The following is a 27890-nucleotide window of genomic DNA, read 5'->3' on the forward strand; positions in this document are numbered from 1 at the left end:
CAAAACCACACCTGACTGGCCTGTGAGAGAATGGTGGGCTGTGAACCAAAAGAGGTGAGGATTTGCTGTGTGGAGGGTGACTGTGGATAGAAGGAGAGGCCCCATAGGCTGGGGAAGAGGTTGGGAAAGGCTAGGAATTGAAGTAGAGGAGTGAAGAAGAGTAGTGAGGGAGGAAGCTGGGGCAAGACCACAGCTGCGGATGAAGAGAAAGTATAATGAAATGTAAGTGGTGGGAGGAGGAGAGGTGGGAATTGGTAAAACTACCGCAATGGGTGAAATCTGCTGGCATTTGAGCAGGGGGTGATGGAAGGGTGGGGCAGGCTGCACCTCTAGTTCCAAGATCTCAAGTTACAATGCTGGGAGAGACCCGGGGGGGGGGGGGTTCAGCTCAGTTGGTGGTGCAGCTGCTCTGCATGGAAGAGGTCCCATTTTGAATGACTATTATTATTGCCTCAGGGAGCAGAGCTGCAGAAGCCTCAGCCTTGGAACAGGGGTAGGGGGACATATGTGGGGACCCCCCCTTCAGATGCTGCTGAATTGCAACTCTCTCACCCCTCCCTTGCGCAGCTGGGGCTGATGGAGTCCCAGTAACATCTGGAGGGCCATAGATCGCCCACTCGTGCTGGAAAGTAGCTGCCCACCAGAGCAAAACAGAGGCGCCTACTCAGACCCACCTGCCCCCAACTTTTGACACGAGGATAAGGGCCATGCAATTCTCGGGGGCGGGGGGCGGGTATGAACGCTGCAGGCACCTCAGGGAGGATCAGCCCAGCCTGGCACCAACTCGGACGCCAGAGCTGCAAACGTGCTAATAAAGGTCAACCATCCGCATATGGAAGCTCCCCCTTTGGGAACCTGCGATATTTTCTGGATTTTTATGAAATAGATGAAATAGCCTCTCTGACTTGGGGAGGGGGGTTAGCAAGCGCTGAGGAGCCGAGCCCTCCCCTTCCCTTCCCTCCCTGCCAAGCAGCAGGCAGCACTGACTGGGCCGCTTCCCCCTGTGACACGCGACAGGGCCGCTTCAGACGTTCGCCCCCGGGAAGAGGCTCTGGGAGCGGTTGCCATGGACACGCGGGGGGCGGGGGAGCCGGGGTTGCCATGGACACCAAGGCCTGGCTGATGCTGCCGCGCCTCGTTCCGCGGGATTACCTCTCCCGGGGAGGCCATGGTCGGCGGGCCTCGGCCTCCGAAAGCGCCTCCGCCTCCGCCTCCGCCGCGGCTGCCGGCCCTTCCCCACGCGCAGCCTCCCAGCCGGCGGAGAGGAGGACGGAGCAGCAGCTTCCGGCGCGCTCCTGACCTCACTTCCGCTCCCCGGCCGCCTCAGAGGCGCCATTTGGGGAGAGGCGGAAGAAGGCGGAAGCGCCATCTTGAGAAGCTCCGCCCCCCCCGAGCCGTCGCTTCTCCAGCTTCTCCGCTTCTGTCCGTCGCTGGCGCGGGAATTGAGTTTCTGCCTCTGTGCTCCTCGTTATGTTTCCGTCTCTCTCTCTCTGCCTCCCTCTCTTTCCGTGCGAGTGTGTACCAACGTGTGCCGGACGCCATCTTGGGAGTGGCATTGGCCGCCGGAAAAAAAAAAAGAGCCGGCACTCAGATTTCTTGCTTTTAGGCTGCTATCCAAAACATGCCTGCTTTTATTTGCATAGTGACTGAGGGCATACTCGTCCCACCTTCCTCCCGAGGTGGCGTCCATAGCTCTCCCTCTTCCCCTGTTTGTCCTCCCAACAACCCTGCGAGGTAGGCTGGTGCCGAGGGGAAGGGCCGCCGCTCGGGGGCAGAGCGCCTGCGTAGCCCTCAGAAGGTCCCCAGGTTCAGCCCCCGACGGCAGCTCCAGGTTTTTAGACACTTGCCTAAAAACCGCAGAGAGGCGCTGCTGCCAGTCAGTGCGGACAATACTGAGCTACATGGACTGATTGGTCTGACTTGGTATAAAGCAGCTTCCCAACGGTAGAGTTGGGAGGGACACCGCGGGGTCATCTAGCTCAACCCTCTGCAATGTGGGAATTGCAGCTCAAGAATTGCAGCTGATTGACAGCGGAATGGACTCCCTTCTCCTTCCTGGGAGGTTTTTAAGCAGAGCTTGGAGGGCCGTATGGCCTGGATGCTTTAGCTGAGATTCCTGCATTGCAAGGGGTTGGGCTAGATGACCCTTGAGAGCCCTTCCAGCTCTATGATTCTAGGAATCCCCTGGCAGATGGACACCCGTACTCTGCTTAAAAACCGCCAAGGAAAGAGAGAGCCTGTGCCGGACTACCTGAGAAACAGGGACTGGCAAATGCTACCACCTCAATGGCTTTAAAAGGGGGACTGGGCAGAGCCGTCGGGAAGATTGTTGGCCGCTGCACTGCCCACCTTTCACCTCTTCCAGCAGGGCTCTTAAATTCCTTGCAGCAAATATGGATTATTAAGAACAGTGGAGGCTGAAATCCCAACTCCGCTCAGAATTCAGCAGGGTTTACTTCTGAGCAGACATGGCTAGGGCTGCACTAAATGCCTCTCGCAGGAGGATGGGAACTGTAGTGTGGCAGCCAAATGCATCCCTCCCCCAGGCTTATAGGGTCATAGAGTTTGAAGGGACCCTTGGGATCATCTAGTCCAACCCCCTGCAATGCAGGAATATGCAGCTCTCCCAACTGAGCGGTCTGTATTCAGAGGCATTTCGCCTTTGACGGTGGACACAGGACACAGGCATCATAGCCCTCTCCTCCAGGATTTTGTCTTCAACCTCTCTTAAAGCCATCCAGGTTGATCCAGGGCCTGGAAACCAAGCCTTAGGAGGAACGGTTGAGTTGGGCGTGTTTAGTCCGGAGAAAAGGAGACTCAGGGGAGCTACGAAAGCCATCTTCAAATATCTCAAGGGCTGTCGCATGGAAGAGAGAGCAAGCTTGGCTTCTCCTGCTCTGGAGGGTGGGACCTGAAGCGATGGCTTCAAGTTACCAGAAAGGAGATTCTGACTAAACATCAGAAAGACTCCCTTGGGAAGTGGCGCTGCCTCTCCTTCTTTGGAGGTTTTTAAGCAGATGCTGGACGGTCATGTCATGGATGCTTTAGTTGAAATTCCTGCATTGCAGGGTTGAACTGCAGGAGTCCCTTCCAGCTCTACGATTATATGATTCTAAGTTGGTGCCCATCCTTCCAAAGTTTTAACTCTGCTCTGGGTGGAAAATGACTCTCTTTTCTTTTCTCTGCCCTGAAACTTCCAATATTCCTCTTCTTTGGGTGCCCATCAGCTCTAGCATTTACAAGGGAGGAAAAACTCTGCTCACTTTAAAGAACTATCTTTAGAAACTTTTTGCAGAACTGCTAGTGAGAAAAGACACCCCCCATTTCCTTGGTTCAACTCATTCAGGTAAACGTTACTGGAAGTTTTCAGGAGAGCAAGAACAACAGCCACCTGCTATTCAAAATACCTGGTCTGAAAACAGCCCTCCCCACCCCCCACCCCGGTGTCTTTGGGAAGGACAGGATTCTGGCAAAAGGTACAGTACATGGAAGGTGGGAAAGCTCCCTTCGGGACAGCCAGAAAGGAATCCGCTCTCAATGGCTGTCCATTCTTAACTCATTCCTTCACCTCCTGTTAGCAGCAGTGCACCCTGCATTCCAGGCATTGCAGAGGGGCCCATATTGCCAGGCTGGAACTCCTTGCCATGCTTCCCTAAGGTTGCCCAGCTGCATCTCAAAATGACCATTGGCAGTTGACATCACTCAAGGAGGGTCTATCTTTAAGGGAAGGACTCAGTGGTCACACATACAACCATAGAATCATAGAGTTGGAAGAGACCCCAAGGGCCATCCAGTCCAACCCCCTGCCGAGCAGGAAACACCATCAAAGCATTCTTGACATACGCCTGTCAAGCCTCTGCTTAAAGACATCCAAAGGAGACTCCACCACACTCCTTGGTAGCAAATTCCACTGCTGAACAGCTCTTACTGTCAGGAAGTTCTTCCTAATGTTGAGATGGAATCTTCTTTCTTGTGGTTTGAATCCATTGCTCCGTGTCTGCTTCTCTGGAGCAGCAGAAAACAATCTTTCTCCCTCCTCCATAGGACATCCTTTTATATATTTGAACATGGCTATCATATCACCCCTTAACCTTCTCTTCTCCAGGCTAAACATACCCAGCTCCCTAGGCCGTTCCTCATAAGGCATCGTTTCCAGGCCTTTGACCATTTTGGTTGCCCTCTTGGTTACCCTCTTGGTTTGGTTACCAACATCTGAAGAAACCAGGAAATGCTCTTTTGACCACACTGGATAGGGTTGCAGACCCCTGTTCCTGTTGCTAGGCGAACCTGGGCAAGCAGATGGAATCCAGGAGTCAGAGAACTCTCAGTGCCAGGCGGTTAATACATATTTGGTTGGGTTTGCAACTAAAAAGGTTCTACATAAGGAGACAGCAATATTTAAGAACTTGGGTCAGTTGTTCTAGACCAGGCACCCCCAAACTTCGGCCCTCCAGATGTTTTGGACTACAATTCCCATCATCCCTGACCACTGGTCCTCTTAGCTAGGGATCATGGGAGTTGTAGGCCAAAACATCTGGAAGGCCGCAGTTTGGGGATGCCTGTTCTAGACTTTTGCCAACTTTTCACCAGTTCTAACTCAGTATTATAGTATCAGGGGTTCCAAATACTGTACTCAAGGTGCCAAACTGAAGAAGCTACTTTGGTTTCTACCATCCTGTGTATCATCCCAGCCCCTCAGCTCAGTAGAACCTCCAGTACCAAGCTTGACTATTTCAGCACAGACCAAAGCGCCTGGGTCGTGCTCCCAGGGCTGCTTCTGGCTTTGACTGGCTAGCCCAATGGTCCTTGAATGCACCTAGAACAGCAGATCCTAGATCAAAAGGCAAAACTCACCCCGAATTGGAACAATGTTCATATACTTCATACACATCCACCCTCAAGCCCATACAGAAAATGAAGTCAAAAGGAAAAAAGGTAGGCATTAGTATTCAGCACCAGTCTGCCTGCATGAAGGAAAACTACCAAGAGGCTTTTGCTTGAAGCTTAGGGTAAGCTCCAGCCACCAAGCAGGCTGCATCCAACTTTGCTCAGCCCTTAGGCTTCCGGTTGTTCCTGCAGCAGTGGTTCAAAGCCCAGGCCTGGAAGCAGGCACAACTTGCACCCCAGGAGTGTTTTTGAGCCACAAGGCCAGGTCTTTCCAAATGGTGCCAGGCTGCTCATCCCCAACCACAGACCCTACAGGCTACGGCCGATAGGAATTGGGACGGCCCCAGGTTTCCCATTCTTGTACTAGTTTCATGCTTGTAGATCTTGGCAAGGGAAGTCTCTTGTAAGGGAAGGAAGTTCATGTCTGGAAGTCTGTGGCTGACTTGGAATCATGCATTCCTCAACTAGACTAGCAGCTTGGTTTGGCAACACTTTCCAGATTGGCAATTGGGCAGCCCTGGTGATAACCCCACCCCCACCCCATCCTCTTGCCCTGGCGAAAGCCCACCTTGGGGTAATGAACCCAGAGATTCCTGCACTGCAGGGGGGCTGGACTAGATGACCCTTCAGGGTTGCTTTCCCCCCTGCCATTGTTTCTATGACCCTCCTCTTTGCCCCAACCAAACCCAGGCTGCACGGACCAGAGACTTGACACGAAGAGGCAAAAGTCTATCATGTGCATCTTTATTGGAACTGTTTATTTTTTTAAAGTCAGTGTACAGTTTTCACCCCCACCGTATCCCCGTATACATACTGGCACCAAATTTGGGTAAGGACTCCCCCAGCTCTGGGAGGGGGGGGAAGGGGGGTACACTGTAAGCCTTCACATCTAGAGATTGGGAAGAAGATAAACCTACACAGCCCGCTTTGATTCCATTATTGGTTTTTTGCATGGCCAAAAGTAAACAAAAATTGGAAGAGGACCAAGTGTGTTTTTTGCTTTAAGGCGCAAGATACAGAAAAGACACTTGTTGGATTCCATTTGGGAGGGGGGAGGTTTCTAAGTACAAGCAATACTTTCCTGCAACACCAGAAAGTACTCCTGCTCCTTCAAAAGCTGGGCTGTTGCCTCCACAGAGGCCGGTTTAACTTCCTCTCAATGCATGATACAATATTTGGAATGACTATTTTAAAAAAAAGGAAGAGGAGAAACACAAATGTACAATCAAAGTCCTCAGATGCATTGCAGAACTTTGGGGGGGGGATGTTCGCTCCAACACAATTATTATTTTTTTCTAAAAGACTGTTGCCGTCAACTTTTCATCGTTCCAGTTTTATATCCTGAGTCAAGCGCCAAAACAAAGAAAGCCATGCCAATCTCAACTCTCAATTTTAAACGCGCAGTAATGGGTTTTTTTGTCAAAAAGGGGGGGGAATTGTTATCATGGTAACTAAGTCCTGTTTTAGAAGCATTTGCGGTGGACGATGGATGGCCCAGATTCGTCGTACTCCTGCTTGCTGATCCACATCTGCTGGAAGGTCGACAGGGAGGCAAGGATGGAACCTCCAATCCAGACAGAGTATTTGCGCTCTGGTGGGGCAATGATCTGTTGGGAGAAAGCGTTGCAGAACTTGTTAAGACTCCGCAGGCAGGCAAAATGAAGGTTTAAGCCATCTAAAAGGCTACAAAAGCTCACCTGAGTACTCAGGTGTTGCCCATTCACAAAATCTAACAATGACTATACACCCTGGTATAAAAGAAGCAGTTGCTGAACTCAAACTCCCAACCCCTGGCCATACTGACTGCCGGGACATTGGATCGGACCTATGTGGAGGGCTTCCGCATGCTTCCCAACCCCTGCCGGAGATCATGGCAGCTCTTTGTAGAGTTGGCAGGATCCTTTGCAGGCCCCAAATTCCAGGGATGTGATTTATGCACACAAACACCATCTTTCAGTGGCTCCAAAGGGCACTTCAAAATCAGAGTCCGCTACAGAAGGACCTGCTTAAAAGCAATGCCAGCCCTCCTGTTGCTCCACTGGCTGAAGCGAGTGTCAGCCGAACACAGAAAGCTCACCTTGATTTTCATTGTGCTGGGTGCCAGGGCTGTGATCTCCTTCTGCATCCTGTCAGCGATGCCGGGGTACATGGTGGTGCCGCCAGACAGGACGGTGTTGGCGTACAGGTCTTTACGGATGTCCACATCGCACTTCATGATGGAGTTGAAGGTGGTTTCGTGGATGCCGCAGGATTCCATACCTGCCGGAAGGCAATAAAAAGCTTTTAATGCCTCGGACGCAGTACAAAGTTCTCCCAAGCACACAACCGAAACCTTGATTTTACCCACAGCCTCCAGATACTGCTAGACTACAACTGCCACTCTTTGCCCCAAACAACACTTGGAAGGCCATGGAGTCCCCACCCCAAACACCGCCAAGGCTACATTTTGAGGGAACAGCTTTGCAAAAAAAAAAGATTACCCAGGAAAGAGGGCTGGAAGAGGGCTTCTGGGCATCTGAACCTCTCGTTGCCGATGGTGATCACTTGGCCATCAGGAAGCTCGTAGCTCTTCTCCAGGGAAGAACTGGACGCGGCGGTCGCCATCTCCTGCTCGAAGTCCAGCGCGACGTAGCAGAGCTTCTCTTTGATGTCGCGCACGATTTCCCTCTCAGCTGTGGTGGTGAAGCTGTAGCCTCTCTCGGTCAAGATCTTCATGAGGTAGTCGGTCAAGTCGCGGCCCGCCAGGTCCAGACGGAGGATGGCGTGGGGCAGGGCGTAGCCTTCGTAGATGGGCACAGTGTGGGTGACGCCGTCGCCAGAGTCCATCACAATGCCTGTCGTGCGGCCGGAGGCGTACAGGGACAGCACGGCCTGGATGGCTACGTACATGGCTGGGGTGTTGAAAGTCTCGAACATGATCTGGGAAGAGCACAGGGGAGACCGTCAAGAACCTGGCAGCCCTGGGAGCACCCAAAACTCATGCTCAACAGGTCATAGCCTGAACCACCAGAATGGTCATTCTTAGGCAGCCATGGGCCCACACACGATTGATGCAACCAGCTTGCAAAGTGGCAAAGTCTGCCCGCGATCCCCCCCCCCATTTCACAACACAGGAAATGTTACGGAAGTCACTCAAAAACAAGTCAAAGGGTTAGTGGAAAAGAGCGGCGGCTTTTAAGTGGTGCGAGCAAGTCGGGGAGAGAAAAGAAAAGCCAATTCAGGAGAGATAAAAACCTTTCAAGATCCAGCAAGAGAAATTCAGACCAGGAAAGGAAACCCCTGCAGAGATGGGCAAAAGAGGAGAGAGATGAGCAAAAAGAAAATGGGAACGTTGACAGGTAGCCTTCTTGCACGTTGGCAGGGGAGGGGCTCTACTGGCACGTACCTGTGTCATCTTTTCTCTGTTGGCTTTGGGGTTCAGGGGAGCCTCTGTCAGCAGCACAGGATGCTCTTCTGGGGCGACTCTCAGCTCGTTGTAGAAGGTGTGGTGCCAGATCTTCTCCATGTCATCCCAGTTGGTGACAATGCCGTGTTCAATGGGGTACTTCAGGGTCAGGATGCCTCTTTTACTCTGTGCCTCGTCACCCACATAGCTGTCTTTCTGGCCCATGCCAACCATCACACCCTGGGAGGAAACGGGACAGGCAAGGGGCATCAGAACACAAGCAGGGACCAGAGCCAACTTTTAGCAGAAGCCCAGCACCAGGCACAAAAAGCAGCCAGGTGTGGCTTGTCTTTAAAGTTCCTAGTGCTCAAGGAGACTGGATTGTGAAGCACAGAGGATCCCTCATGCCTGGGATGAGGCGCCATTTCCACATATGGGACAGTCCCTTCATCCGCTGCCTCTTTTAAGTATAAAGACTTTGGAAAGCCTCAAGTGGGGAAGGAACTTTCAAGTTTCACTTCCTGGCACATAGAAAAAAAAATTCCAGTTGAAAGTGCTTGCCTGTTAGAGAGAGCCACCCACTGCTGAAATTTATTTCAAGGCTACTAATTTATTCCAAAGGGGAATTTTTCAAAAGGGCGCAGAGATCATTGTAAGGAAGGGACCTGGTTTGCTTTTATACACCCTTGGCCCCTGGCCCCTGGTTCCTCGTACCTTCAGCTGCAAGGCTAGGAGCAGGGTACAAAGAATCAGCAGATGACTTGGATCGAAGTGGACCTGGTGTTGGTAGTGAAAGGGTACTTAAAACTATCAGTATCAGACACAAGTTGGCGGCAGCAGCAGCATCCAATTTATATGCCTACTAAGTATGCTTTGTTAGAGACCTGCAATGCGTTTAAACTCCCTTTTGAGCCTCGGAGGCCACGGCAAGCGACATACCTGGTGTCTGGGGCGCCCAACGATGGAGGGGAACACTGCGCGAGGGGCGTCGTCCCCGGCAAAACCGGCTTTGCACATTCCGGAGCCATTGTCAACCACGAGTGCAGCAATATCATCATCCATGGCGATCTTTAAAATGAGGAAACAAAAGGAAGAGTCGGCAATTAGGCAGCTGGATCCAAGGACCGTCTCTTCCGCAGGGTTCTGGTTCCGCACTCAGCGCCACCTGCCACTAAGCGCAACCACCACCCCACCCACTTCTCCTTCCGGGGATTTGATGGCGCAGGCAGCCAGCCGCCCAACCCCAACTTCCTCCCCAGCTTCCTGTTTTGTCATTTGGCGGCGCTTGCCGCCCGCCGCCGCCAGGGGGCCCCCGCCTCTGCCTCCTCTGTGCAGATTTGGGACAAAGGAAGTCCTCTGCTACCCGTCTCGCATTATTACCATAAAAGGCAATGGTTGGGAGAAAGGCAGGCTGTGCGGCCAGATTTCGGAGGGCTGGATGGGGAGGGAGGCCACGCCTTCCCCCCTCCCCTCCCCAGAGAGGAGCATATGTCTGAGGGCCACTCCCAGAGTGTGGCGCAAGCAGCTCATCTCAACACCCCTTTCAGGCAAGATAAGACCTTAACGGTCTTGCCCTGAAACTAGGGCAAGTTACACCCTATAGGTTATTTTTCGAAAAATGCAAGGAGGGCTCTCTTGTCCGCACCCAGCTCAGAACAGCGGCTCGCCAACCTGTTCGTCCTGCTCGTCCCGCAAGCCAAGATGTGGCTTAAAACCGAAGAGAGAGAGCAAGAATATTCCTCCCAAGGATTTTTAAGAGAAGGGCGAGTGGGGATTCTTCCTCGCCTTCCTGCAAGGGGAGGCTGGCATGACATGGGCCCTTTGTCCCCGGCCGGAGATTAAGAGGCTATTTCTGCTGCTGGGTTCGGAGGCGGTGGGGTGGGGAGTCTCCCAGGAAAGAAACTCCAAGAGCAAATTCTGCTCCCCCGGCCCCCAAGAAGCAGCTCCTCACTCCCAGCTTGTTTCGGAGTAAGCCGCAAATAATTCAGTAGCACTTGTTTGTTTTTTAAAAAATGGAGAATTTCCATCCAGGAGCTTCATGCCCTGGACTACTTCCCCCACTTGGCTGTAGCAGGACCCCACCCTCTCCAGAGCGGCCTGTCGCTGAAGTCTTTATCAAGATAGGACACAATGGTGGTCTCAATGAGGACTAGCACCATGCCAGGAAGCTTAAAGGAGCTGAAAGAAGGAAGAGAGCACCTTTTGGTACTTGAGCAAGGAAGTAAATGCACTGTTGGGGGGGGGAGGGACAGCCCTCTAGGGCAGACAGTTCGTCCTCCCCCCAACCTAAAGCAGTAACACAGAGAACAAGGCTCCTCCTTTCCCACCGAAGGATCTAGAGCTGCTCCAAGGAGACAAAAGAGCGCCCCTCGCCCACATGGGTGGGGCAGCCCCTCCGTGAATGATTGATCCGCTTCCCCACCCCAAAAGGCACCTCCCTCCCCCCCATGTGCTCCACCAATACAATAGACATGCCGGCTCCCACCACCGGAAACAACCCCCCTCCTTCTCGAGGCACACCCTGGCACGCTTGGGTACTGCCCCCACCTCCTTCTTGGGGGGGGCGCTTAAAATAAAGGGTGGGGAAGCAGCACTCCAACAACCCCCCTCCCTTAAAGCCAACTGCCTGCCAGCATGGCCAATCTTACCAATGCAAGTCGGGGGTGAAGCCCACCATCTTTGCACTTTGCAATAAATCCCCCCCGCGGGGGGGGGAGGCCCCACGAAAAACCTACTTCACCAGCCCGGAAACAGAGCCTAGCAGGCCGGGAATGCCTTAGGAAGGGTCGCCCAACTCTGACCGGCTCTCCCCCGCCTCGGGCCAGGCCGTTCGCTCGCGCAAGGCGTGACTCGCGTCAATGCGTTCCCACGAGCAAGGAAAACCCCGTGCGAAACCAGCTGCCTACTTTTAGCTACCCGGGGGGGGGGGGAAGAGACCTTTCTCTCTCCGTTAACAAAAGATGGGCAAAAGACCTCCCGTCTCTGTTCCCCCCACCCACCCGCCACGCACACCCCGAGCGCTTTACTCCAGAGTTGCAAATCCCGGGCGCGCCGCGGCTTAGAGGCGCAGCCCACTGCGCAGCCCGGAACGCCGAGTCCAAAGGCACCCGCGCAAAAGAGTCGGGGGCAAAGGGGGCGCGCGCGATCCTACCAGGAAACCTCACACACACCCCCAACACACCTACCCATCCCTAACTCCATGCAAAGAGAGCCTCGCGGCTTCGCCGAAGCATAGCTGCCAAGTTTTCCCTTTTCTCGCGGGGAAGCCTATTCAGCATAAGGGAAAATCCCTGTAAAAAAGGGATAACTTGGCAGCTATGCGCCGAAGGCTGACGCACATGCAATACCGCGCCCCCTCCTAGAGATGCAACCCGGCTCCCCTTTTACTGAGCGAGCCTCCATCTCCGATAATCCAGAACCCCCCCCCCCAAAAAAGGGCTTCCTTCCGAAGCAACCAAAACCCGGCGCGCGCGTTTCTTAGTCGAGCTACCAATAGCCACAAACAACGCATAACTTTACGCAACCGATACCAAAAAACCCCCCAAACCCACCACGAAGCATTTTAACCCATGCACGTTCACTTACTCTTTGCAAATGCAAAGAGCCCCACCCCCACCCCCTTGCTTCTTCGATTTCATTTTTGCAAATGCAAATCCGCCAAGAGGCGCTTACCTTTTTGGAAGTGGCAAGGTTGCTTGCTCGAGAACAGGGGGGGAGATGGCTTGCTTTTTTTTTTTTCAAAAGGAACCCTCGGGGCGTCGGCGGGGGCGGCGAAAGAGGAAGCTCGGCGGAGCACCCGGCGCGCGACAGAGACCCGCACAGCAGAGAGAGAGCTTAACGGCTGCACGGCCGGCGCCGCGTCGCCGGGTTTTATACGGGCAGCGCGGCGGCGCTCTCGCCATAAAAGGCAACTTTCGGAGCGGGCGCCTCTGATTGGCTGCGCCGCCCTCACTCACTCACGAGGCTGCTGGATGCACATTGCAGCAATTCTCGCTCTCTCGCTCTCTTGCAAAGCAAAAGGAGACGGGGGGGGGGAATGCAAGCCGGGGAGGGGGCAGAGATGGGAGGCTTCTGCACGGGCCGCTTGCACGCTTGCTTCCCTCGCGAAGGGGCTCCCCCGCAGCATTGCACCGCCAGCCTCGCTTTGCAAGCCAAGCGCGCCGTTTGGGGGGGCACCGGGTCTTGCAAAGGCTTCGCTGCACGGGATGGCGGCATGGAGAGGCCTCTGGCTTCGGAAAGAGAAAGCGACACACAAGCCGCCGGCCTCCCCATCTCCCGCCTCCGGAGAAGTGGACCCCCCAAAGGGAAGCGCGGGTTATTGGGGACCCGAGCCTGGCACTTTCCCCCCGGTGGTGGGATGCAGGGAAGTGGCAGAACCTGAACCGGGGGCCCTGTGCGCCTCCTTGGGAAGCAAAGCCGGCGTGGCGTGGAGGGATGCCTGGCGGAGTCTTTCTTTTCATTGCCTTAATAATATATCCCACGTTTTTCTCTCCCGAGGGGCTCAAAGTGGCAGGCATGGTTGATCTCCCCCCTGCTAATCCATCCCCACAACAGCCCTGTGAGGTAGGCTAGGCCGGGAGAGGCTGCTAACTAGGTGAGCATTATGGCTGAGCAGCATTTGAACCCTGGCCTTTCCCAGGTCCTAGGTTTCGTTTAATCCCCACAACAACCGGGCCAGGTAGGTTGGGTTGAAGCGATGCCTGCCCTAGCTACCAGCTTCAGGACTCAGTGGGGGATTAGAACTCGGGTCTCTCCCTGGCCCTAGTTTGGCACTTGGACCTATACACACCCCTGCCTCTTGATATATTCACATACAGTGGTACCTCGGTTTATGAACACAATTGGTTCCGGAAGTTTGTTCATAAACTGAAGCGAACTTTCTCATTGAAAGTAATGGAAAGTGGGTTAATCTGTTCCAGACGGTCCACGGAGTACTTAAACTGAAGCGTTCATAAACTGAAGCGAACTTTCCCATTGAAAATGATGGAAAGTGGATTAATCTGTTCCGGATGGGTCCGTGGAGTACTCAACCTGAAGTGTACTTAACCCAAAGCATGGGTGTAATTGGTTCTGGAAGTCTGTTCATAATAATAATAATAATAATAATAATAATTTATTATTTATACTCCGCCCATCTGGCCGGGCTCCCCCAGCCACTCTGGGCGGCTTCCAACAAAATATTCAAATACAGAAATCCATCAAACATTAAAAGCTTCCCTAAACAGGGCTGCCTTAAGATGCCTTCTAAAGGTCTGGTAATTGTTGTTCTCTTTGACCTCTGGTGGGAGGGCATTCCACAGGGTGAACTGCGGAACTGAAGCGAACTTTCCCATTGAAAGCAATGAAAAGTAAACTAATCCGTTCCAGATAGGTCTGCTGCGTTCGTAAACCGAAAACTCATAAACCGAGGTGTTCGTAAACCGAGGTTCCAGTGTACACACAGAAGAGGAATGACTTCTGACTTCCCAGGAAAAATCCATCAAACTGACCCCCAAACCTCTGAGGTGCCCACTGAGACATCAGACCAATGGATCAAAACTTTGCAAGGAAGGCATGAGCCTCACTGGACGCACAGCAGGGCAGGTGTCACCCCCCCCCACATCCACATTTTAAGGATGGTGCAAGTAGTACTGTATCCTATGCCTGCTGGGGCAGAAGCAACTTCTGCTAAATTTAATGGAAACCGCACACACACCCCCGCTAGGTTGTAAGTGGGGGCTGCCTGAAAGACGGCCCTTTGGACTGTACAGGGGTACCTGGATCCCCTGCCCAAATCTCCACAGTCACAAAGTTAACCTACGGAACTCGCTGCCACAAGATGTAGGGATGGCCGCCAGCGCGGATGCCTTAGAAAGAGGCTGGGAGGGCGATGCTATTGGTGGCTACCAGCTACGATGATGGCCCTGCTCTGCCCTGCTTCTTAATGCCAGGGTCTGGGAAGTGCAGGAGGGGAGAAGACGCCAGTCCTGCAGGGGGGCTGTGAGAACAGGATGTGGTCGAGATCCAGCCACTGGCCTGATCCAGCAGGCTCCTCTCTTAGGTGGCCTTCCCGGGATGTGAACTGTGATGATATTATGATCCCTCTTGACTGCATGAAGGGCTCTGTGCATGGCATAATAACCCTCTGCCATTTTTGCATGGGCCGGCTAAAGAAAGGGAAGTGTCTTACATCCCTTGCCCCACCTGCTTCTGACGCTGGTCCCGCCCACCTCTGGCTTGTGGCCAAAGGCTGCTGGTGAGGAGGGGGCCAGTTTCACTTCTCCCAGTTTCCAGATTTTCCAATCTTAAAATTCAGTTCTCCACATTTTTGAAGCAACGTGGGTACCGGTATTATTTTTTTAACATCCTCGTGAAGATTCGTTAGCACATTTCTCCTAATCAACACATTTCTGCATGCAGTTTCCATGAAGGTCCGTATTTTTGCAAGCGAGTTTCCGTAACACAATTTGGTTTTGTCTGTTACTTTCGCTGATATATTTCATGCACATTCCCCCCCCCCCGACACACAATTTTGCATTGCAAAATCCGAAATCTCAAAGGGTGACTGTATCTCGGTCCTTGTTTGCGAATGTGTGGATTTGATGCATTTGGCTATAAACAGGAATGGAATCTTCCCCTCCCTATTCAAGAAACTAGGTTTGAGCCCTCGGCTAGGGGACATACCCTACAAAGCCTAAAAGGAATGAATTCTGAAAATATATTCCGGTACGTTTTTCCTTCTCCCATTCAGAGTTGCTTAGGTGTGTCAAACTCAGCTGGTCATAGGATTTGAGGTTTGCGGACCTCCTGCGACTTCCAGCCCCTGGTCTTCTGCTTCAGATGATGGAGAAAGAACAGAGTCAATGACAGTCCAACCCTTCATTAATCGGTCCAATCCTCTTTCAAAGCCATCCAACTTAAGGATCCCTACCTCTTCTGGGAATGAATTGCACCCTTTACGCACTGTGTGAATAAATACTTTCCTTTTGACCGTCCAACATGCAGCTTCATTGGAGGCCCAGAAGTTCCAGTGCTATAACGGAGGGGGGGGTCCCAAATGTTGCAGCCTTCCTTCACAGGGGAGCAGCTAAATCTCATCGCTCATTTCTGTTGCCCTTTTCTCAAACTTTCCCAACTCTGCAATCTCCTTTCGGAGGAGAGGCGACCAGAACTGGGCACACTATTCCAAAGGCAGTCGATCTATAGATTTGTATAACTGCATTAGGATACTGGCAGCTTTATTTCCAGATTTACGTATAAGCTAAACAAGCTCTAGCTTAGGGCCCCCACTCTCTTGGGCCCCCCAAAAAAATGTAAAGAGAAAAAAACTGGATGTACATTTCCAAAATATAAGATTAAAAAACAAATAAAACTGACATACAGCAAAAGTGTTTTGTGTTGTGTAGGCTCCTATGATGTAAGTCCTATGATGCTAGCCTGCTCCCTCAAATATCACTGGTTTGCTCCTTTCTATATACAGTGGTACCTTGGTTCTCAAATTTAATCCGTTCCGGAAGTCTGTTCCAAAATCAAAGCATTCCAAAACCAAGGCATGCTTTCCCATAGAAAGTAATGCAAAACAGATTAATCCGTTCCAAACTTTTAAAAACAACCCCTAAAACAGCAATTTAACATGAATTTTACTATATATTCAAAAACAAAAAACAGCGACAATTTGTTGTTGACAAAGGACAGCTGGCCATATAAAGGACCCCATTGCCTTCAGTAGCTTAGGGCCTCATCAAACCTAAATCCGGCCCTGTTTTCAACCCTTTTCCTAATGATCCCTAGCCATAAAATTTGCCCTTTTCACGGCCGAAGAACCCTGGGTTGACATCTTTATCAAGCTCTCTGCTATGACCCCCAAGTTCCTCGTCAGTCACCACTAGTTCAAGCCCCATGAGTGTATATGTGAAATTAAGATGCATATACTGTATTATTTACATTGCAAATGGCATTTGCCGTTTTTATGATCTACATGCTGCAGATTTGCGGCGAGGGCAGTAAGGTTGCTAGACACCCCCCCCCAGGAGTCCAGGACTGACCTGAAGTCTCCAGGTTTGCCTGGCCCCCTCCAGCTGGCAGGCAGAGGGCTTGAATATCTCAGCTGGGACAGTGAGAGGGGCAATGATGATGATGATATCTGAAGAAGTGTGCATGCACACGAAAGCTCATACCAAAATAAAAACTTAGTTAGTCTTTAAGGTGCTACTGAAGGAATTTTTTTTACTTTACTTCGATCCAGACCAACACGGCTACCTACCTGTAACCAGATGATGATGATGATATTTAGAAGACTGTGCATGCACTTCCAAACTTCAGCGTGTTGTAAATTATAACATAGACATTGAGGTAGGGGTCTTCCCTCCTGCGCTGCCCTCTCCCAGTTAACATCCATCACCAGGGCCTGCCCCCGGGTCTCATGTTTGGGCCCTGAAATGTCAGGATCTGGGATGCTCCTGAACTAGCAACCTTGGAGAGCTGGCAGGGAGTGGCTTGCTTTAAGGCTGCCTAGTGAGTGGTGAAATTCCTAGTCATGGTGCTTGATGGAGTATAGAGTCAACCTCTGACAGCTTTTCACACACACACACACACCCCTCATTCTAGGAGAACAGCTTCCAGCAGCCTGCATCTCTCAAACGTGGTCCCTCTTGTTTCTGCAGAGCTCTTGGTGCTTGGGTTTGTGATGAGAGGGAGGGAAGTGATCTTGGGATATGCCTTGTAGAAATGCATCCTGTAAAACTGCCATACCTGTCATTATTGCTTTGACAGGGGGATATCACCTAATGGTAAAAGGTAAAGGGCCCCCTGACCATCAGGTCCAGTCGTGTCCGACTGGGGTTGCGGCGCTCATCTCGCTCTATAGGCCGAGGGAGCCGGCGTTTGTCCGCAGACAGCTTCCGGGTCATGTGGCCAGCATGACAAAGCTGCTTCTGGCAAAACCAGAGCAGCGCATGGAAACGCTGTTTACCTTCCCGCCAGAGCGTTCCCTATTTATCTACTTGCACTTTGATGTGCTTTTGAACGGCTAGGTTAGCAGGAGCTGGGACCGAGCAACGGGAACTCACCCCGTTGCAGGGATTCGAACCGCCGACCTTCTGATCAGCAAGCCCTAGACCAGGCATCCCCAAACTGCGGCCCTCCAGATGTTTTGGCCTACAACTCCCATGATCCCTGGAGGGGCCGAAGTTTGGGGATGCCTGCCCTAGACTCTGTGGTTTAACCCACAGCGCCACCTGGGTCCCACCTAATGCTTGTTCTCAAATAAGGGAATGCTGCTGCTGCTGTTATGCGTAGTGCCGGGGGTGGGGGACCAGCCTCTGCCCGAAGGATGCTACAATCTAAGATCCCACACAGGGAAAGCAACAAGAAGGGAGGGACAGAGATGCAGGTGAAAGTAAACAGCTGGCGGATTTACAGGTATTTTGGCTCAGGACTGAGCATATCTTGGTGCTGATTTGTTTAAATGCAAATTGCATCAGCTGATGGGTGAGGCAGGGTTGGTAAACATGGAGATGGGGTGTAACCTTTCCCGTACCTGAGAAAGATCCTTCCTCTGAACCTGCTGTTTGCACTGGGAGGAAATCCCCCACTGGTGCCTGATCCTGTTAATTATCAGAGCAGAGCTGATGCAATTTGCATTTAAACAAAGGTGCGGGTTTGGTGCAAAGATGCCTTGGAAAGTCAGGCCAAGTCTAATTTAGCCCTAAACTTCCCCAGGGGATGAGGATTAACAGGTTGTGCCAAAGACTGCCTGAAAACCACCTGATCTGTAAGCATGCTTTTTCTTCTAGCACCCCAGTATTACTGGTAGTACTAACCTGCCTCACAGGGTCGTTGTGAAGATTACTAAAAGGATCACGGGAAGATCTTGGAGAAAAGAGCTTAGAGGGAAACCCACATGAAGAAGGCGGTCGCCTAAACAGCAGGGGAAGAGGCAAAATTGTTCCTGGGCTGTTTTGTTTTCCAACCGGCTGTGAGGGATCGCGTCAAAGAGTGCTCGGCATAAAATGGGGGTGCAGAGACTCTAAGCCCGTAGAAATAGAAACTAGATAGAATAAATAATAGGAGTGGAGAGCTAGAAGGGGACTCAAAGGGTCACGTAGTCCAACCTTCTGCCATGTAAGATTCACGGCTAAGGTGCCTGGCATGTCCTTTCCCCTAATAGGCTGTTTCCTTTCACGGTCAGAGGCAGCAATGCTTCTGAATGCTGGTTCCTGGAAGCCACAGGAGGGGAAAGGGCTCTTGTGGTAGAATCCTGCTTGCTGGTTTCCCATTGGGGCATCTGATAGGCCACTGTGAGAACAGGATGCTGAACTTGATGGGCCACTGGCCTCATCCGGCAGGGGGTCTTCGTATGTTCTTAATTCCAGGAACCTATTCACAGATCCATCCTCCCCCCCTCCATAATTCCAAACAATCAGGGATATCCTAGAGACATGGAACTGTAGAGTTGCAGGAGACCCTGAGGGTCTCAGCTAGAGAACCCCTGGCAGGTGGCCATCCAACCTCTGCTTAAAAACCTCCCGGGAAGGAAAGTCCGCCATCTCCCGACGTCCCACTGTCTAACACCTCTTCTTACCATCAGAAAGTTCTTCCTGATGTTGAGTCGGAATCTACTTCCTTGCAACTTTCTCGTAAGTATGATGATGTCATGGACAGGCAACCAGGGAACCAGGTAGCAAGCTAATTGAGAGCAAATGAAACCCTGGCTTGCTTCATGGCTCTCTGGCAATATCTTTCCCTGGCCTCCTTTCCCTGCCACAATGCGGGAACACACCCAGCATCAGTCCCCTTGCCTTGGTGTGCCCGGAAGGAGCGTCTCCACCTCCATCGATCTGCCCAGACACTGAGGTCCAGCTCCGAAGGCCTTCTAGCAATTCCCTCGCTGCGAGAAGCCAAGTTACAGGGAACCAGGCAGAGGGCCTTCTCGGTAGTGGCACCCGCCCTGTGGAACGCCCTCCCACCAGATGTCAAAGAGAAAAACAACGACCAGACTTTTAGAAGACATCTGAAGGCAGCCCTGTTTAGGGAAGATTTTAATGTTTAACAGACCATTGTATTTTAATATTTTGTTGGAAGCTGCCCAGAGTAGCTGGGGAAACCCAGCCAGGTGGGCAGGGTATAAATAATAAATTATTATTATTATTAGTGAAAGAGACCTGTCTCCCCACCATGACACCTATTTCGAAGGAATGCTTCCACCCCGTTTTCAAGGAAACCGCCCCAAGGGGGAGGCGCTCCTGCTGTCCGTGTAAACTAGGCATAAATAGCAGTTTTTCAGGTGTCCTCATTTTGAAAGCCATGATAAAGGATTCTGCTAATTAGTTGAGGGAGGGAAGGAGAGAAGGAGAGGCTCCGCTCTGAGCAATAAGCCTGATATTCCTGCTGCCGCCGCCACCCACTTCATCTCTCATACGGCCTGTCGGAAGTGGATTTGGGCAGCACCAGTCGCTCTCCCAGAAGGCTCGGTGGCAACGTCGACAACAGCGGAGCGAGCCAGGGTGGAACCCTTGCATGCAGCAGGAAAGCACCTGTCAACACCACCTCTCAACAGCCAGCACATTACTTGTCATGGACGATTTGCAAGGAAGAATGGCGCCCACAGAACAGCACTCCAGCCAGAGAGAGAGAGAGAGAGAGAGAGAGGCAGGCTGTGGAGAACTCTGATCCTAAATCAGGCATCTCCAAACTGCAGCCCTCCAGATGTTTTGGCCTACAACTCCCATGATCCCTAGCTAACAGGACCAGTGGTTGGGGAAGATGGGAATTGTAGTCCAAACCATCCGGAGGGCCGAAGTCTGGGGATGCCTGTCCTAATTCTTACTTGTAGCGCCTTTTCCTGTTCCTCCAGGGTTAGTGGCAAGGTAAGCAACAGAGCACACAGGGTCCAATTATGTGGGATTTTGACATTTTATTGCCGACAGCCTGGAGCTGATTGGAGATGGGGTGCGACAACAGGACCCCCCCACACACATACTGCCCCCTCAAGAGTCATGCACTGGCCATGGTCCTGTGGGAAGGGTTCCCAGAGAGAGAGGGTGAGGCTGGTCCCCTTACACCCCCTCCCCTTTCCTTCTGACCAGCTGCCCCATGGCAAGGGTGACAGAGCTGAATGCTGGAAGATTCAGGGCTGTTTGAAAGCAAGCGCTTCTTCCAGCAGCGCAGAGTTCAACTGCGGAACTCCCTGCCAGAGGAGGCAGGGGTGGCCAACTCGGATGGCTTTGAAAGAGGGCTAGACAAATCCACGGAGGAATGGAGAGCTATCAATGGCTACCTGCCAGGATGGCTGTGGCCTGACTCTGCAGTTGGCGGCAGCAATGCTTCTGAATCCCAGTTGCTGGAAACTGCAGGTACGGAGAGGGATCTTGTGCGTGGTTCCACTCGCTGGTTTCCCATGGTTTTAGCTGTTCCTATTTTTATTTGTAAGCTGCCTTGAGTTCCTGTTGGGGAAAAGCTAGGAAATGAATGAATGAATGAACGAATGAATGAATGAATGAATAGCATCTATTTGGCCATGGTGAGAACAGGGGCCATTGGCCTGATCCAGCAGACCTTTCTTATGTTCTTAAGGGTCCTCATTGTTCTTTATAAGCCAAGGCAGGCATAGTTTGCAAAAGAAAAAGTAGCATAATGTGTTTCTTGTAAGCTTGTATCCTGCAAGGTGCAGTGTGAATAATATTAGTTTAAAAATAAGTATATGGAGGTCACAGGTTCCACATCCCTATGGCAGGTTCTTGCAGAGCATTAGGAATATATCGCATGCGCACGTCTCTCGAGAAAGAAATCCCATGAATTTTTGAAGTCCCAGGAAAACAGCGCTCTCGCCACAGCTTGCTGCTAGTTCCATCCTGTGAACATATATTTGGATTACCACGCAGGGAAGCTGGATGGAATCAGGTCATGGAAAACCTCTTCTTGCCGCCGCCCCGCAAAGAAACTGTTTGTTGCAGCACCTCAAGGTGCCCCAGCTTACCTTTTGGCTCCCATCATGCATTTGTGGCAAGACCCTAGGATTGTAGAGGTGAAAGGTGGCTTAGCCCGGCAATACCCAGTATGCATCTCACCTGAGCCACAAAGCAACGGGGGGGGGCTCAGCCTTCCCATCCCGCCACAGTGCGGGTGGGGGATAATAATACGGACTACCATTTAGGGTGGAAGGATGACTCAAGAAAATCACTATGAATTGCCTTGGGCACTTCAGAAGGCGTTAAATAAACGCAGCGCCATTTTCATTGCAATCGTATTTTTTTGTATCCCCTCCCCCCCTCCAATAATCTAAGGCGAAACCTCCCTTGAATCCGCAGTTTAATAAGGTCTGAAAGATATTTGTCCAAAGTCCAAAAGATAATTGGGGAATAAAATAAATCTCTGTGGCTAGACATCAAGATCTGGGAGCTGACCAAAGCGAGTGTTGGTGCGCCGCGACTGACCTCTAGCACTATTCGGGATGCTTAGTTTATGCCTCACCCCCCCCCCCACCACCGATAAGATCTCAGCAGAAAAATTAAACAATGCCAGTTACTGTATGGGACTAGTTGGCAGCTCCTTGGCGCCATTAACCTTTTGTGTCCTACTGTTTACCCATGATGCATCTGCCTCTATTATCGCAACCAAAGTAGCGCGCATCCCTTCGCGATCAGATAAGAGTAGCTTTAAAAAATAAGCGTTATTTCTATTGGGGTGGAAACCATCCTTAATCCTGGCAGGTTTGATAGTTGGTTTCCAGAAACTGCAGTGCAGAGTTGGCATGCGTTGTTATTTATCAGTTTATTATTATTGATTGATTGATCCCATTCATATTCAGGTCCAGTATTCCTGAAGGAGCGTCTCCACCCCCATCGTTCTGCCCAGACACTGAGATCCAGCGTCGAGGGCCTTCTGGCGGTTCCCTCGCTGCGAGAAGCCAAGTTACAGGGAACCAGGCAGAGGGCCTTCTTGGTAGTGGCGCCCGCCCTGTGGAACGCCCTCCCATCAGATGTCAAGGGGGGGGGAACTATCAGATTTTTAGAAGACATCTGAAGGCAGCCCTGTTTAGGTAATGTTTAACAGACCATTGTATTTTAATATTTTGTCGGTAGCCGCCCAGAGTGGCTAGGGAAACCCAGCCAAATGGGTGGGGTATAAATAATAAATTATTGTTATTGTTATTGTTATTCTGATTGTTATTCTGACTTTTCCTCCAAGGGCCTCAAGGTGGTGTATGGAATTATTCAGTTCCTCATTTAATCCCCCACAACAACCCTGTGGGTTAGGCTGAGAGGCAACAACTGGCCCAAGGCCACCCAATGAGCTCCATGGCTGAGCGGGGATTTGAACCCTGGTCTCCCAGGTTCAACACTCTCACCCAGGCATAGCCAAACTCGGCCCTCCAGATGTTTTGGGACTACAATTGCCATCATCCCTAGCTAACAGGACCAGTGGTCAGGGATGATGGGAATTGTAGTCTCAAAGCATCTGGAGGGCCGAGTTTGCCTATGGCCCTATAATACTTTTGTGAGGATTCATGTGAGAATTTATGGATCCAGCCAGGGCCAGATTTAGGTTGGATGAGGCCCTAAGCTACTGAAGGTAATGGGGCCCTTTATATGTCCAGCCGTCCTTTGTCAACAACCAATTGTTGCCGTTTTTGTGTGTTGAATATATGCTATATTGTAATTTATGGACCTAAGAGGTATCTAAAGCCATTTGCACATAACAAAATATTTATTTTATCAAAGGAATTGTTGAACTGAAATACAATTAAGAAGAAGTATATTATTAATAGTGAAGTAATTATTAAGCTCTAACTTGAAATGATTTTTTTTCCATGACAAACTTACCGTAATAATGCAAACACATTGGCATTTGGAAATAACAAAAGTTCTTTTAGAAACACCATTTACAAAGACTCATCATCTAGTCTCTAGAAACTTGCTATAACATGAAATAATAACAGGTGTAAATATATGATGCAAACTACTAATAATTAAATAGCAGAATGTAGGCACCCTATATATAGAAATGAGCAAACCAGTGATATTTTAGGGAGCAGGCTAGCAGGCGGGGCCATGACTTACATCCTAGGAGCCTACACAACAAAAACCACTGTTGCTGTGCGTAGGTTTTATTTTATTTGCTTTTTATCTTATATTTTGGAAATGTGCATCCAGGTTTTTTTCCTTTAAGGTTTTTTGGGGGGCCCCATGAGAGTGGGACCCTAAGCTAGAGCTTGTTTAGCTTATACGTAAATCTCGCCATGGATCCGGCCGATTTCTAGGAAGCTGACCCAGTGCATGGCTTGATGACATTCTGGCTAGATTACTGCAGTGCACTCAGTGTAGGGCTTCCCTTGAAGACAGACGAAGAGCATCTGGGATCCCAGGAACAGTGGGGGGACCATGTCTGCTGACAGAGATAGATCTCTAGCCCCCAAAAGACGGGTTGGAATTCTGGTCTCCAAAATGGAAAACAAAAGAACTGACGCTAGATTGCAGAGTCTAAAGAGCATCCGTCAGTGTCCTCGTATATCATGAAAAGAGATGCATGTCTTACTGCTGTGTAGGGCTCTAAATACCAAATCATGCCACAAACATAAAAAACTTATTGTCAAGGGCACTTCCCAGCCAAAATAATGCACATAAGAGATCAACTCGTTTTGCTAAAGATAAGACAGTCGCTTCTGCAGCTCCAAATACCCACACACCCCAATCTAGACAGCTATTCCCAGGTCCATTGTCTCTCTCTCTCTCTCTCTCTCTCTCTCTCTCTCTCTCTCTCTCTCTCTGTCTGTCTGTCTGTCTGTCTGTCTCTCTCTCTTCAATCATCTTTATTAAACATCAAATAACATCAATTTACACATAACTCATAACTTTAACTTGTTGTTGTTGTTTAGTCGTTTAGTCATGTCCGACTCTTCGTGACCCCCTGGACCAGAGCACGCCAGGCACTCCTGTCTTCCACTGCCTCCCGCAGTTTGGTCAAACTCATGTTTGTAGCTTCGAGAACACCGTCCAACCATCTCGTCCTCTGTCGTCCCCTTCTCCTAGTGCCCTCCATCTTTCCCAACATCAGGGTCTTTTCCAGGGAGTCTTCTCTTCTCATGAGGTGGCCAAAGTATTGGAGCCTCAGCTTCACAATCTGTCCTTCCAGTGAGCACTCAGGGCTGATTTCCTTCAGAATTGATAGGTTTGATCTTCTTGCAGTCCATGGGACTCTCAAGATTCTCCTCCAGCACCATAATTCAAAAACATCAATTCTTCGGCGATCAGCCTTCTTTATGGTCCAGCTCTCACTTCCATACATCACAACTGGGAAAACCATAGCTTTAACTATACGGACCTTTGTTGGCAAGGTGATGTCTCTGCTTTTTAAGATGCTATCTAGGTTTGTCATTGACAAAGACAACTTTAACTTAGACAATACTTATAACACAGACAATACACACTACCCACATTACAACATAAACACACCTTGGACACTAACCGGTTCTTCTCATTGCACTATTTTACATTTACACAGTTCATTGTGACTATTATTTTTTCCATTTCTTATCAATAAGGTTCTATTATATACTTTCTTTGCATTTCAAGATTCATTCTAAGTCTGCCTGGAGTTTACCATTATCACAATAGTTTTTAAGGTATTCTTTAAACATTACCCAATCTTTATTAACTTTCTGTACTGAGTTTCCTTTTAGTCTCACTGTCATCCTTGTGAGTTGTAAATATCATTTTTGCTTGCCAGTCAGCTTTTGAGGGGATGTTATCACTTTTCCAATCCTTTGCTATTAAAATCCTTGCTGCTGTGGTTGTGTACATGAAAAGAGGTCTAATACCGATATTTATCTTGATTTCCTTGGACATAATTCCCAATAGGAAGGCTTCAGGGTTTTGTTTTGTTTTTTGTAAATGAGAATGGTAGAAGAATTGAACAAGTGCATTGCTTTAAGTACTTAGGAATAGTTTTCCACAATGAGAATTTAAATATCTTTTTAAGTTCATTATACATGCATCCAAAATTCTCTTATTCTCTTACACTCCCACCACATGTGCATAAATGTACCTACCCCATTTTTAGACCTCCAACAAACCTCTGAACTGTTCTTATACATCAGGCATCCCCAAACTGCGGACCTCCAGATGTTTTGGCCTACAACTCCCATGATCCCTACCTAACAGGACCAGTGGTCAGGGATGATGGGAATTGTAGTCCAAAACATCTGGAGGGCCGAAGTTTGGGGGTGCCTGTTATACATCTTGGTCAATTTGGCCGGCCCCAGGTCCATTCTCTATGAAGCAGTTGTAGCAATGGGGCCATTTCTCCTCCACCAGCTTATGCATCTTCCCCCAACATGCAGCCTGTACATAGCCAGGGACTGTGCCTGCGTGGAAGCTGTTTCTGCTCTTCCCTCTTCAGTCCTCTCCTGGTTCTGGGAGACGGTAATGCAGGAGGGGTGGGGAAGCACCTGGCCCTTCTTCCGACCCATCCTGCGCTCTGAAGCTCCCCCTGCCTCCGACTCTTGCCCCCTGGCTGCTACAGGTGCCCACAGACCCCTGCCCGCCTCTCCCGAGTCAGACTCTAGCCTCCCTTCTCCCAGTGCACACTCATCAGCATCCTGCCAGTCCCTGACCCTTAAGGACATAAGGAGAACTCTGTTCCGCGAACAGACTCACACTCTAATATCCTGCACTCACAGTGGCCAACCAGCAGCCCCAAAGGGAACACTCTGGCAGACCATAAGCATCCCGGTGTTGTGGTCAGGCGGCGCGTTTTCTGGGTGGAGAAATTTGGATGGATTGGGAGCCACGTGTGTTTTTGGCGCTGTGCTTCTCTTCCGTGGCGCGTGTTTTGGGTGGCTCCCTGACAACTTAGGCTCAACTTAGGTGCTTACTATTAAAGCCCTAAATGGCCTCGGTCCAGTATACCTGAAGGAGCGTCTCCATCTCCATCATTCTGCCCGGACACTGAGGTCCAGCACCGAGGGCCTTCTGGCGGTTCCCTCGTTGCGAGAAGCCAAGTTGCAGGGAACTAGGCAGAGGGCCTTCTCGGTGGTGGCACCTCCCCTGTGGAACTTCCTCCCAACAGATGTTAAAAAGGAAAACAACTACCAGACTTTTAGAAGACATCTAAAGGCAGCCATGTTCAGGGAGGCTTTTAATGTTTAATAGATTGTGTTTTATTTTTCTGTTGGAAGCCGCCCAGAGTGGCTGGGGAAACCCAGCCAGATGGGCGGGGTATAAATAATAAATTTATTATTATTATTATTATTATTATTATTATTATTATTATTATTATTATTATCATCATCAACAACTTAGGGTTGTCTGTCAAAAAAGGTGGGAGTTCCAGCATCTCTTTTTCTAGAACATAGCCACCCTGGCTAGGATCCATCGATAGCCCTCTCCACTCCCAGGAATTTGTCTGATCGTCTTTTAAGCTGGTGCTCATTCTTGCCTCCTGGGGCAGGAAGTTCCATAGCTGAGCTATGCTCTGTGTAAATAAGTTCTTTCTTTTGTCCATCCTTAACCTCCCAAAATTCAGCTTCAATAGATGGTCCCCGGTGGGTTCAAGTCTTAACGAGAGATGGAGAAAAACCTGCCTTGCGGGTTTCCCCCTGTGAGAACAGGATCCTGGACTCGAGGGGCCCGTGAGATTGATCCAGCAAGTGGTTCTTACCGTACGTTCTCATGTCTTCATGTTCCTTCAGCCTGGATGGCACAGGTGGCTAGACTAGAGCATAGTGCTGATAATGCCTTTAGGGGACAGCTGCATATTCCTGCATTGCAGGGGGTTGAACAACAACAACAACAACAACAACAACAACAACAACAACAACAACAACAACAACAACAACAAATTTATACCCCGCCCGTCTGGCTGGGTTTCCCTAGCCACTCTGGGAGGCTCCCAACAGAATATTAAAAGCACAATTAAACACCAAACATTTGGAGTGGCATACTAAAGATGAACAAACAAAATCAGTAATGATTGAATGGGCAAAAGATATAGGACATAACATTATGATGGAAGATTGGGAAAGGTTATGGAAAAGTAATATGAAATTCACTGCATGTAATATGTTAAAAGAAAATCTGTATAAGATGATGTATAGATGGTATCTTACACCAGTGAAACTGGCGAAGATCTATCATAAAAAGGATAACAAATGTTGGAAATGTAAAGAATCGGAAGGGACCTTTTACCATATGTGGTGGACTTGTCCCCGAGTAAAGAGCTTCTGGGACAAGAATTATAATGAGTTGAAGAAAGTGTTTAAAAACATGTTTGTTAAGAAACCAGAAGCTTTTTTACTCAGAATTACAAGGAAAGAATTGCCAAAGAAAGATGTTACTTTTTTCTGTATGCCACAGCAGCTGCTAGGATTGTATTAGCAAGGAATTGGAAATCCGAAGATCTACCTACTGTGGACAATTGGCAGATGAAGCTGATAGAATTCATGGAACTGTCTGAACTGACTGGGAGAATCCGAGATCAGGGAGAGAGGAGACGGTGGAAGAAGATTGGAAGAAATTTAAGATTTATTTAGAGAAGAAATATAAGATTAAAAATGGACAATAAGGGAAGTGGAAGTACAAAGAGGCTGAAGAAGCAATTAGATATAGTAAGGAGGAAATAAGACCAAATGTAAAATAATTAT

The 27890-nt window shown here is 50.0% G+C and overlaps 2 protein-coding genes across 2 annotated transcripts in view; both read right to left on the reverse strand.

The window, feature by feature from the left end:
* FBXL18 (F-box and leucine rich repeat protein 18) overlaps window positions 1-1253 on the reverse strand; it is a gene marked incomplete at its 3' end in the record, with an annotated part of 30440 nt that extends 29187 nt beyond the window's left edge. The window contains 1 exon segment of the mRNA XM_035131741.2: window positions 1153-1253. Within this exon segment, the coding sequence (XP_034987632.2) occupies window positions 1153-1170 (18 nt within the window).
* Window positions 1254-5615: 4362 nt separating this feature from the next.
* Window positions 5616-12136, reverse strand: ACTB (actin beta). The gene is made up of 6 exons (XM_035130676.2): window positions 11945-12136; window positions 9212-9340; window positions 8273-8512; window positions 7368-7806; window positions 6965-7146; window positions 5616-6494 (listed from the first exon to the last, which is right to left on the reverse strand). Exons 2-6 carry the CDS (start codon window positions 9332-9334, stop codon window positions 6351-6353), a joined length of 1128 nt encoding a protein of 375 aa, XP_034986567.1. The 5' UTR covers window positions 9335-9340; window positions 11945-12136; the 3' UTR covers window positions 5616-6350.
* Between the last annotated feature and the right edge of the window lie 15754 nt (window positions 12137-27890).

The sequence above is a fragment of the Zootoca vivipara genome, chromosome 14 (genome assembly GCF_963506605.1).
Source record: "Zootoca vivipara chromosome 14, rZooViv1.1, whole genome shotgun sequence".
Lineage (NCBI taxonomy): Eukaryota > Metazoa > Chordata > Lepidosauria > Squamata > Lacertidae > Zootoca > Zootoca vivipara.

What these genes read in the sequence shown, in the direction of transcription:
- ACTB (XM_035130676.2), bottom strand. Translation starts at nt 9,334, where the DNA reads ATGGATGATGATATTGCTGCACTCGTGGTTGACAATGGCTCCGGAATG. An exon ending in TTGGGCGCCCCAGACACCAG is followed by an intron (nt 8,513 to 9,211) that starts GTATGTCGCTTG and finishes GTTTCCTCCCAG; the next exon opens with GGTGTGATGGTTGGCATGGG. An exon ending in CCAGCACAATGAAAATCAAG is followed by an intron (nt 6,495 to 6,964) that starts GTGAGCTTTCTG and finishes TTCTCCCAACAG; the next exon opens with ATCATTGCCCCACCAGAGCG.